At 42.6% G+C, this 12,748-nt stretch overlaps 1 protein-coding gene across 1 annotated transcript in view; it reads right to left on the bottom strand.

Annotated features, from left to right (window-relative positions):
• Positions 1 to 12,748, bottom strand: part of LOC135213264 (coatomer subunit gamma-2-like) — a 115,279-nt gene that overhangs the window by 66,652 nt on the left and 35,879 nt on the right. The window contains exons 3-5 of the mRNA XM_064247244.1: positions 4,832 to 4,951; positions 3,968 to 4,134; positions 317 to 464 (exon numbers count right to left, since the gene is read on the bottom strand). Coding sequence (XP_064103314.1) covers positions 317 to 464; positions 3,968 to 4,134; positions 4,832 to 4,951 — 435 coding nt within the window. The remainder of the gene's footprint in view (positions 1 to 316; positions 465 to 3,967; positions 4,135 to 4,831; positions 4,952 to 12,748) is intronic.

Raw genomic sequence — 12,748 nt, 5'->3', positions numbered from 1 at the left:
TAGGAACCAAAGAAATATGGATAAAAAATGACAATATTCTACAAGGCACCACTCAAAAGAGTCATTACTGTACAATAACAATTTCTAATCTCAAGGTGGAGAAAGCTTCAAATCATGTTAAGTAAGGCTAAACTGAAGCACCAAAGAATAAAAGTTGACCAGTTAGGTGGAGAGCAAAGAAACACAAAATGTAGAAGACATCAGGCAGGCAGTCAATGGCCAAAAGAACTATTAACATCTCTTTCACAGGCACTACCAGGAATATTTTATGTGTAACATTTTGAATATTTCAGTGGTCCCTGCATAAAATCAAAACCATGCTCAAAACACTAACCAACAAGCAGATGGCATACGGTGAGCGCAATCCAGAAGATGTCAACTTAGATACCATCTTGGTGACAGCAAGCTTGTCGCTCTTTCTGATCTGGTGGAGAACACCCAAAGCATGGAACTGTACCATAACACTGCAATAAATATAACAAACGTGATTATTATACATATTGTGCAATATTATGAGACTTTTATCAGCAAAAGTTTTCACTTATATATATGAAATACAATTAGCCAATATTCAAATTACTACTACTATCTGTAGTAGTTTGCTTAATTTTGTGAAAATTCCAGTGAAAGCTTTGTCAGTTATTTCTCGGTAGAAAGGGGGCAGTAACTCATTGTCCATCATACGCTTACAACATTGCTTATTCTTCCGTGTACCTCTAGTTGCACCAGTTATGTACCACACATTCAAATCTATATATCCAGTTTTCTGTCCCAGTCTTTGGTGAGTTTCCCCTTTTCACTCCACCTGGCATTATCTTTCTTCTTCTTGTTGTCAAGTTCCCAGTGACTACACTTGATTTCAATTCAAATTTTCATAAGCTCCTTTTTTAACTCATTTTATACTCTACCTTGGCTTATTTAAGGTACATTTTGCCCTTGCTTAGTCTATATTGGAAATTTTAATCATCTCTTAAAATTTCTGTAATGTACAATATCTCCAGTTTGATTTGTGTGGATAACTCAATTTTCTTTGCAACATCTATTCATGATAATGAACCATAAAAGCAAAAAACACCTCAAGTGAGAGAAAGACTTGGCTAGAACTGTGACAGTGAGTGTACATGACTGGGATACAGTGGAACTGGATAAACAAATCAGGAGGATCAAAGGTGTGGGAGGGTAAGCTGAGGTCAAGGATGCTACGGCATTGAGGCTGCAGGATTACACATGCAGGCGGGAGTGGCTGAATACACAGGGGCCTCCTCACAGTAATTCTTTTGTAACGCTATATAATTTCCAGCCAATGGCAACAAAAGCAAATGAACTCACGAAATACATGGCATCACACTGGGCAAGAAATGCTTGGAATGTTATCTGAATGCTTACTCAACTATAATGCTTGAGCTTTAAATCTTTTGCATTTCCAAATTGAAATTTCATTTTTAACCATTAAGAGTTCAGGATAAAACAAATATCAAGAACACCCCTTGACTAGGCAAACTTTAATGTTGCCAGTTTGAAAGAAAAAAAAATCAATGATTCTCTACTACAGGAAGTTGAAAGTGATTATTTCTCAAATGTTAAGACTTTCCCAAATGTTAAGAGCTTTTTTTAAGCCAAAAGTTTGCAATTAGACCAAAGCATTGTTTTGTCCATCAAAAACCTGGAATATTCATCACCGTTTCATACGTCGGTTAGGCACCCGACAGATAATTTTTGTCGACGTTTAAGGGTTAATATTTGCGCACTGAATTTTACTTCACTTATTGTGACTATAACTTTGGAGAACACCAGTTAAAATTAATTGCTTTTCTGGTATATGAAAGATAGCCCTTTGAGGAGGATCTTGACATATTTGTAGATGTTATTGTCAGGATATTTGGTCCTGTTAGGGTGTTCTCAGTGCGCATTTTAACCGTGAGGGTGCTAGGCATAGGTCTAACACCTCTAAGTTATTCATATTTTGTATTGGAAGTTTTCAGTTCAAAATGGAGACTGCAGCTATTTTGGCTGTAATAAGTGATGAGGACTGGCAAGAGAGGTTGGCAAATTTGAATAAGGATGAGTTGAACACTAACTATTTGGAGATTGAATTTGACCCCTCTATGAAAAAGGGTTTACAATATTACTGTTGATAATTTATGAAGGGAGCAAGTCTATAAAGTCGGACGTTAGTAAGGAGGTGAAATCTGCGGTATCGTTTGAGTTGGTGGAGACAAATTAAATTGATAACATTGGACAGGTTTTAAAGTTTGAAGTTCGTTCCCACATTCCAAGAGTCGAACGTAGCAGAGTTCATTGTCTCTTTTGAAAGGATGGCTGCTATGTTGCAGTGGCCAGAGGAATACTGGACCACTTCAGTAGAAAGTAAATTTATTGGGAAAGCCCAAAAGGTTTCTGTAACCCTTAACCCTTGATGAAAATTTGCCCTCTAAATTATGAAAATGTCAAGGTAATTACATTGAAGGCGTACGAGTTAGTTCCCGAGGCCTATGGACGTTTTTGCAATTTGAGGAAAAACCCTGATTTGACGTTTTTAGAATTTGCCAAGGCAATGCAACAGTTTGCTGAGGACTGGCTTAAGTCAAAAGAGGTGGATACCTTTGACAAGTTAAAGGAGTTAACTTTGATTGAAAAATTCAAGCATTGCGTCCCAGATAAATTAAATACCCATTGGGAAGAGTTAAAAATGGAGGTAGCTGTAACCAGCAATGAGTATGTGTTATTGGATAAAGTAAAGTTTCAGAATCCTATGTCTCAGGGAAAGTCGGATTGGAATAAGGCCAGTTGTGGTAAGTATAGAGAAAATACTAGTAGGAATAATTACGACAGTAAGAGTCACTCCATGCGACACAATAATTCTAATAACAATGTTTCTTTCAGGAATAATGATAATACTTCTTACAGGAACAATGATAATATTTCTTTCAGGAATAATAATACCTCTTTCAGGAATAAAGTGAATAATTCTGGGAAGGATGTAGTCTATTTTTGTATAAAAAGTCTATGAAAAGCAGGTGTTATGCTTTTAAAATAATGCAACAGTCCAGGCAAACACCGGTGATGGGTGTCGGGAATGAAGAGGCTGTGTCTGTTAGGGTCAAGACTGGAGATCAATGACTACCCAGCAGTTTTGCTAAGTTCATATCTCAGGGTTGTGGGTTGGCCATAGCATCGCCCTTAGAAAGGGGGGTGCGAATTTTGCAAGATACAGGTACTGCACAATCTTTGAACTTGCAGTGCAGGAGTAGTAAAGATTACTGATATGACTGAGATGGTATAAGCATGTGATAAGGATGAGAGGAGGAATAAGTGAAGAAGGCTTGGATGGAACTTGTTAGATAAAATGGAGAAGTGAGGCAGGATTTGGAGAAGGAAGGCTCAGCAGCAGAAAATGCATCAAATCAATCTACCCCTTGAGTTAGGGATAGCAGTGGGGAGGTAATAATATTTAGTTGGCAACCCAAAACAAATACAGGCAGTCCCCAGTTACCGGTGGGGGGTTCCGTTACAACAGCTTGATGATAAGTGAAAACCGCTGATAACCAGATTTTGGCACTGATAACTGGTTAATGGTACCTCTGTTAGGTATGCATTGGTGGCAATACTTATTATCTACGCTGATAACCGGAAATTGGAGCATTTCGGAGCCAAAAATCACAGCTAGACAAGCGCTACAAAACCGGGTCACTGAAAATAGAGGTTGTTGATAACTGGGGACTGCCTGTAATACTAATCAGTAAGTGCTAGAAGGATTTACACATAACCACTAATTTATCTTAACATAAAAAAATATCTTACTGCCAACTACCGTTTATGTTTATGCATCTTAAAATTCCTAATGCTGACCTTATCATTTAGTCTGGACTTTGGCAGACATGGGTAAAGTAATAGTCTGTCTGCTCTAAAATTCAGACAACTTAAAATAGTACCTCATACATACTGTGCATAATGTCTTCAATCTTACCAATCAGAACTCAAAGCCTCTTGAACCTCTGACACCCAGCGCTTGACCACATCAGGGGACTCCTTCATAATATGCCGGCAAGACACCAGTGCAGCACTGCTAACTCCAGGGGCTCTGTCCACAATGGCCTGCTTCATGTATCGTTCAATTGCTTGCATCATTGTGGCCTATGGAGATGATAAAATTTTAATACAGCCATTAAAAAACTTTCAGACTCAAACCTACTTAAAACTTTTTAAGCAATAAAGTAGCACTTTCATTGGACTCTCATAACTGGGTTTTGTTTTATAATAAGAGTCTGAGTTACTATGATGAAATAGTTTACCCAATAATGGAGCTAACAATTTCTTATGGGCTTCATTAAAGCTTCCTTACTAAGGGTACTCCGCTTGGGTTTGAGAGTACCTGTTTTGATAGAGCATTTGAGTCCTTTTAAAATTTCTTCCTTTATTTAAAAGTAAATACCATTAATTAGTCTCACATTAGTATTTTAAAAATAGACAGGAATTTTTAGTGTGTATACACAAACACACCACACCAGAATAAGGTTGCAGACACAACTGAAGCTACCACATGATTAACTTTTGCAATTTGTTATTTTGCAAAAAAAACAAGACAACTCTATGTAAAATGTATATAACTAAACAAAAAAAAAAGTCACAGCTTATGGTCATGTAATTGCAACAAAAATTCTAATTACTGTACTAATATAAAATAAATTGTAAATTTCAACTTGCGAAGAGACCCAGCTTTAATGAAATAAAACATGCAAAGACTCAAAACATTCTTCCCAAGAACTGTAGAAGATAATTTCCCTTATCATTCCAGAATTAGAAGAAACTCTCTGCACTGCATAATACTTACATCAGTTATGCGACAGAGAGCCCTGATTGCTGGAGCTCGGTACTGTTCTTCCCTTCCAGTCATGTCTTTCGTTAGGGAAGATGTCACAATGATTGTGTCCTCTGCAACTTCGCAAAGTTCCTGCACAAAAGAAGGAAGTTCTCTTTTACAGCTACATAGACAAGAATAAAAGTATGAAATCACGAGACATGGCCATCAGGAAGATCATGGGTTATGCATTTGAATCATGATACTAAAAATCTTTGAACAAATTTCATAGGAGAGGAAGAATCACAATACAAACAAGTTTGTAACAAAAAGGCAGGATACACAAAACCGTGAGAAACTTTGAAGGAAAGAGAGAAGGAACTGAACTAACCACACACCAGGAGGAGATGAACAATGTTGTTGCTAAATGGTATAAATCAAACACCGAGTTATCATTCTTAGAACACACATTATTCAGAACATGAACCCTATTTATATGGAACAAGCCCATAAGGGCCACTGACTTGAAATTCAAGCTTGCAAAGAGTATGGTGTTCATTACAAATAAGTAACAGACTGTCAAGGGATATGTAAAAAGAAGAGGTCACTTATCAAAACAAAAAACAAATTAAATTGATAAATAGATAACAATGTCATTAAATGACCAAAATATAGAAGGAAAATTGTATTTGCATCTCCTGTTGAACTTTTTCTTCAAGCTCCAAATTGCTCTGGAAACTTACAGCAAGGAAAAGGGGAACACAGATCAAAAGTGAATGTGAAAGATCTCTAATCTGTTACATTAAAACTTATGAGCAACTGACTACCCCATAACCTTCTTATTACAGTCACCTCTAATGCCACCTTTATCATGACTTCAACATACACATGTCAAGACTTTATAAAAATTGTAAGGCACTTACTGTAACAATTACACATTTTACTACTGTTATGATGTGTTGAATGGCAGTACCAATTCATAATAAGACACAAAAGCTGTAATTTACTTTTTGTTCTTTGATTCTATAACCATAAAAGGGATTTTGACGTAAGGAAAAATCTATTTCTGGGCGATTGGCTCGTGTCGCCAGCGAAATATCCTTTAATCTATTATTTCTAGGGTAAATGTACTAACACATACCAGAGAATAAAAAATAAAATAAAGAAAAAGGTCAGTATAAACTGACTCGCTCACCCTCCAAGAGGGTGTCGGTATGAACACTAGGCGAGTGAGGACCACTACCACGAGCCAAATACCAATAGAAATCTCCCACAAACAAAAACCCTCCATGAGGAGAAGCCGACCCACAGAGTGAGCAGCTCGTACTACTACTACTCCATCCCATGCTTGCCGACTGCTGCGCCTCTGGTGGCCATCCTGAAGTTAGCAGACAATCTTGGGCGAAGGGATGGGTAGGGTGGGATTTCGCTGGCGACACGAGCCAATCGCCAGAAATAGATTTTTCCTTACGTCAAAATCCCTTTTCTGGGCTCAGCTCGTGTCGCTGCGCGAAATCGTACCAGAGAAATAGCACAAGATTGTAAACAAAAGTAATAAAATAAATCAGAATAGGTTCTCAAATAAAAAATAAAGTAAATATAAAAAAAGAATATAATTGCTAAAAAGATACAAATACCACAGTGATACAAAATAGAAATATGCTTAAATTACCCTTAATTCTAAACATGTTTCTTATCATAAGGTAATTACATATGTATAGAGGTAAATTGGCTACATGTAACAAAATGGTATCTGTGTAAAGGCATGTATCAAAATTAATAATAGCAATAAAATAATCAAATGAACAAATTAAACAAACAAGGATAATATATAAGGAATGCATATGACTTTAATATACAAAACCATAACCATTATAAATGAGATGTATCCCCTAGCATAAAAATAAGGGGGTAACATCCATGAGATCAAAAATCCATAATCATCTGTGAGTGTGTCCCTAGTCAAAAAATAGGGGGCACACACTACATCATCATATAAGCAGCTAAGGACACCAGGTGAATGTAAATGAACACGGTAGGAATAGACGAACTGTTGGGTGAAGCAGGTAGAAAGGAGGACTGAATCTTCTACTATAATTTAACTAGAATCAGGGGGAAACTATGTTTCCCGCTGCTACTGCTTGAAAATTTTCAGAGCTTCCAAGGACTTAAGGTAATGGCGTTTGAACCACTGTCGACGATTTCCATCCGGTATAACTTTTTCAACTCATCGAAGTTCATGTGTTGGAAATAATTAATTTGAGGTGGCTACTGCCCTGACATCATGTACTTTCGGGGAAAGAGTCAGGATTGGCTTGCTTAATAAAGTACAGGATTTGTTGCCTGATGCCTTTAATGGATTAAAGTTCCACCTTTTTCCCTCTTAAAGAGGGGACCCGATGAGGATGAGGAGGTCCTGGACAGAAAGGCTCGTAAAGTTGTAACTGGGCAAAGAGATACGTCCTGTGGAAGGGGTAGTACCGTTCCAAGGTTCCCACCTCATCAAAGGGTCTTCATTCTTTGCTAAAAGCTACGTTCCGGAGAAAGTAGTACCTCCCCTGTGGGAAGGAATTGAATATGATCCGGATCTCTGGACAAAGCCGACAGTTCTGAAATTCTTGCTCCTGAAGCTAAGCTTAATAAAAACAGTGTTTTCCTTAAGAGCATTATAAACGAGCATGTGTCATTATCGGTTTCTGAAAGCCAGTTTTAGAACATCGTTTAAGAACCATGAAACTGACGTAGGCCTTACAGAAGGTCTAAGTCTAGCACATGCCTTAGGAATAGACGAGAAGTAGGAATCCGTCAAGTCTATGTTGAACCCAAATGAAATATCTTTTTCAAGGCTGACTTGTGTCGTAATCGTGCTAGCTGCTAAACCTTTTTCAAATAAGGATCTGAAAAAGGATATAGCTGAATTAACTGTCATGATTCTAATATCAGATTCTCTCAGGAAGATTGCTAACTTTTTGACAGCAGCATCATACTGTCTCAAAGTTGAATCCCTTTTATCGGATTCCAGGAAGAGAATATTCTGAGGGTCAATATTCGCATCTCTTTTGCCGCAAAACTTCATGAAATCCATAAAGTTAGGTTTTGAGAATCCCTGAGGAAGCGAACACAGTCTTCGTTTGTACTGACTGGGAGAGCCTGGGATTGGGGATCCGAAAGAGGACGAAGGCCCAGCTCCAGAATTAGGGATACCAATTGCTCTTCGGCCAGTCTGGGGCTACTAGAGCCACTTGACCCTTGAACGTCCTGAGTTTGTTTAAAACTTTCAAAAGAAGATTCACTGGGGGGAAGACATAAATCTTCTTCCAGTTGTTCCAGTCTAGAGCCAGGGCGTCCGTGGCATAAGCCAGAGGGTCCAGGTTGGGGGCTACATAACAGGGGAGTTTGTGATTCGCTTGGGACGCGAAGAGATCCACCTGTAGCCCTGGGACTCTTTTGGAGGATCCATTGGAACGAACTGTTGTCCAGTGACCATTCCGATCTAGGGGTACTGATCGGGATAACGCGTCTGCTATGACGTTTCTCACTCCAGCTATGAGTGGAGGAGAGATGCCAACTGAACTTGTCTGCCAGGGAGAAGATGGCTACCATCACATGATTTAGATGACGTGACTTGGAGCCTCCTCTGTTTATACAATGTACTACCACTGCGCTGTCCAGAAACTAGCTTTATGTGGGAGTACTTTGGTGGGCGCAACCTTTTTAGAGTCAAGAACACTGCCATTGCCTCCAGTACGTTTATATGGAACTGACTGGAACTGAGGTGACCAAGTTCCTTGAACCTTTTGGACCTGGAATACCCTCCCCAACCGCTTAAGGACGCGTCTGTGTGGATGGTAATCCCTGGTGGAGGGAACTGAAGGGGGGTACTGACACTGACAAATTCTTGACTTTCGCCCACGGCCGAAGTCGATTCTTTAGAATCAGAGGGACTGAGGATAGTTTGTCCCTGGACCTGACATTTGCTCGTGAGCGCCAAATTCTGGTTAGGTCTTTCAGTTTGGCTTTCATTAAGACGTTCGTCACTGATGCAAACTGGAGAGACCCAGGATCCTCTCCTGAGCTCTCCTTGACGCCAGTTTGTGACTTAGAAATTGCTTGACTGACTTCGCTATTTCTTTCCTTTTGGTTGATGGAATCGACAGAGTATGGGAGGATAGATTCCATTGAATGCCCAGCCACTGAAAGTCTGACTCTGGAGTGAGTCTTGACTTGGTCCTGTTTATCTTGAAGCCTAGATATTCCAGGAACTGAATCACTTTCAGTGTAGCTCTGTTGCATTCCTCGACTGTTGAAGCCCAGATCAACCAATCGTCGAGATACGCTACTACCATAATCCCTTGCGATCTGAGTTGTTTGTACTACCACTTCCGCTAGTTTCGTGAACACCCTGGGTGCCACGTTGAGTCCGAAGGGGACTACCTTGAAGGAGAATGTCTGGTCTCCTATCTTGAAACCCAGATATGGACGGAAGTGTCTTGCAATAGGGATATGATAGTAGGCGTCTGTAAGATCGATAGAGGTTGGTGACGGCCCCACGGGGAAGTAAGGTCCGCACCTGTGAGATCGTGAGCATCTTGAACTTGTCGCAGCGGATGGCTAAGTTTAAGCGGGACAAGTCTAAGATTACCCTTCTTTTTTGTGAGCCTTTCTTTGGCACGCTGAACAAGCGACCTTGAAATTTTAATCTCTTGACTCACGCTATAGCTCCTTTCTGAAGGAGTCGTCTGCGTACTCTGTCAATTCCTTGGAAGGAAGTTGACGGAAAGGTCTGGATGGAGGTGGGGTTCGTCCAACCAGCTCCAACCCAGGCCTTTTGACACTATGCTCTGAGCCCATTCGCTGAAGTTCCACCGGTGGCGAAAGTGAAACAGCCTCCCTCCTACCTGAAGTTCTTCATTGGTTCTGGTAACCGCCTCGGCCTCCTCTGAAGTGCTTTCCCCTGTTAAAGGGGCCTCCCGATCCTCTCCCACGAAAGGAACGCTTACCTCTGCCTTCCCTTACCCGAGCGGTCATACTTCTGCGAAGCTTGACTCTCGAAGGCTTGATTGTAAGCTGGGGAGATGGCGTAAAGAGGTGGAGGCGCTGAGGCTGAGGGATATCACATAAATTGGCTGTGATTGAGCCTTAGAGGTGGAAGGTTGGGCAGTTTGCACTAAGGGCACCGTTGGAACTTGCTGAGGAAAGCGTGGCTGCTTTTCTGGTAAGGATGGAAACGCCTAGGTTTCCTCTGTCCCTTACCTTTAGGTGTTAAGTCTTGTCTCCTCTTGCCGTAAGGCCCCAACGGTCCTTAAGGCTCTGGTTTAGCCTCGTAGCCTCTGACTGTACTTCCTTCACCATAGCTTCTGGGAAGAGATCTGCTCCCCAGATGTTAGACGAGAGTAACCTATTCGGCTCATGTCGAATGGTTGCCTCTTGCAGGACATGCTTCCTACAATTCGTTCTAGCAGTGGCAAACTCAAACATATCCGACTGTACCGTTTGAGTCAGGGCTTTGGTCATGAGCTTAAAAAGCGGTTCTGAGCCATAAGCTATGGTTGCTACCTCGGACATAGCCATAGAGTTAATCGATCTGGCTAATCGCGATTTCGCGTCAAATTCAGCCTGAATAAGGCTATCTGGGAGCCTGGGTAGCTTTTCACCAAACTGCTCCATAGCACAGTCCGGTTTGAGTTTGCCAGCTGAGAAGGTGTTTGGCAAGTCCTCCCCACAATTCTCCGGCTGAGGGGAGCAACGGAGATGTGGGATCTGCTTTCCTTTAATTAATTGAGGCATGGATCCCCCTTCTGGGCCGCATGGATGGTAGACCTAGCGATCTTTGTTCAGGAACGGGAGCGGTGGGGTACTCTCCTCCATTGTTGAAAATGGTAAAGGACTCTTGAAAGGTTGTATATGGTGGAGACAATCCATGTCCTCTAAACATCTGAGCCATTCTCTCTGAGCCTGGTCTCGTGAATAGAGGACTGTCTCCTTTGGTACCCTATCATCCCGAACCATGGCTGAAGCTGTAAGCCTTGCGTAGCCTATGAACGGAGGCTGGAGGCCTTCCGGAAAGAACTCGAAGTCCTCTATCCTTCGAGTTCCGAATTCCGGTATGGAGATGAGACCGTCTTGGAAGGGGGCGTATGATGCTACTCTCCATGGATTGTTCATCGAGAACGGAGGTAGTGAGTCATACGGAGGAAGCTGAGTTCCACTCGTATTGGAAAGTGAAGGAGAGGCTAGAGGGGCTTCTCTCAGTCCGGCTATAATGGAGTCCTGGGAAGTAATCCTCCTACCGACAGACGAGAGATCATTTGTTCCATGCTACTCTTTAAGACCCAACCAGGTCGCCCACCTGTTGCAACAGGCCAGCATTGGAGTCCAAGGCCGGAGCTGCTGCGGAGGTGGAGGGGTGGCTCTGAACCGGAACTAAGGGTAGCGGAACTGGTGACTCTGCCGGGGTGCGAGATCTCTCTCTAGAGGATTTACTCCTCGAGGACTTAGAGCCGGAGCCAGAAGCTTTAGACCTATCTGCTCCGGGATTGCCAGCCGGAGACTTACGTGAGGAGGAAGACGCCGAAGTCGACTTCTTAGAAGACGACGACGTCTTAGTCAAGGATTTCACTGCTTGACCCTTGACCTTAGGTCTAACCGAAGCGTCAGGAGGAGTATAATATTCATCGCCTGTAAAGCCTTGGAAGGATGGAGAGGTTGCAGGAGTAGAAGAAACAGTCACACCCAAGGGTGACCCTTGGGTGTCCACCCATACCTACCTCGACCAACAGGTCGTCTACACATACATAGGTTCCACATTAATATCTAAAGTCGCGTACGTCCGTGGAGATATCCTGGTCTTGGTCGGTTAATGAGGCAGCCAGCTGTTGTTGGATGAAGGCGATAGTAGGGGCCGCCTCTACTGGGTCGACGTATCCTGTCGCCTTGCCTCCGGGGAAGATTAACAGCGCCAACCGCTTCTCCAAGATGTAGGGCATACCCTTGGCGGCGTTCTTCCCAAAACCGCCGACCCAGGCCCGCAGGGTTGCCAGAGCGGTATCTTTCACTGCCGGCGCCTGGAAGAGAGGGCGAAGATTAGATTTAAGAATCACTTAAAACTAAACTTAAAATATAACTTAAACTTAGATGCCTTAAGTTAAAAGTAGGATGATGAAAACTTAAGCACTAAAACAGAAGCGGAGATGGAATACTCACCCCTTCTAAAAGCTGGCTCACCAGATCGTAACATATGGTACACGTCTCATGGTACCAGACCTGGATGTCCCCGTGCAGAGTCGCGCATGGAGCATGGGACCGGCAAACTTCGTGTCCACATGGGTCCTGAAGTGTGGCGGCGCATCCCGGATGCTCACAGTTGGTGGCCTGTAAGTGGGAAGACACATGAGTATCTTAAAGAATAACACTTACAGGCTAAAGGACAGAAGAACTTCCGTTGCATGCCGGAGCTCGGAAAAATTTGGGCATAACCCCCCCTGCATCGCCTGAATAGGCTATAATCCCGGGAGATATCCGGTAAGACATAAGGGGGGGGAAGGTTTAGGTACTTAAGATAAACTTATAGTTAATCTAACACTTAAACCTAAAACTCAAACGAACCGGAACGAGTCCAGTGCGTGGCGGAGTGTAGTAACTCAGCGATGGACGGTAAGTTAGTAGGGACCTACTGTATGTTCCGGTCCACTCTACTGGATGGACTAACATCTTCCCGCTAGATGCTAGGACTCCGATCAGGAAAGGAGTCCAAGTAAGGACGGGAAGAGCGAGGAGACATACAGGCTCGAGCGAACCGGAGCGACCAGGAAGCAACGGATGGGGGGAAAGGCCAGTACCCTCCACCACGTTACCACCGGGCCGGACCGATGAGCCGGAGAGATCGCGTCCAGTCTGGGTCTGTCCCGCCTCCCTGGCCCCTCCGCCTGAGGGGGGGAGAGGGAGGCATGC

This window comes from Macrobrachium nipponense, chromosome 42 (assembly GCF_015104395.2).
Source record: "Macrobrachium nipponense isolate FS-2020 chromosome 42, ASM1510439v2, whole genome shotgun sequence".
NCBI classification, from domain to species: domain Eukaryota; kingdom Metazoa; phylum Arthropoda; class Malacostraca; order Decapoda; family Palaemonidae; genus Macrobrachium; species Macrobrachium nipponense.
This window is presented reverse-complemented; position numbering and strand designations above follow the sequence as displayed.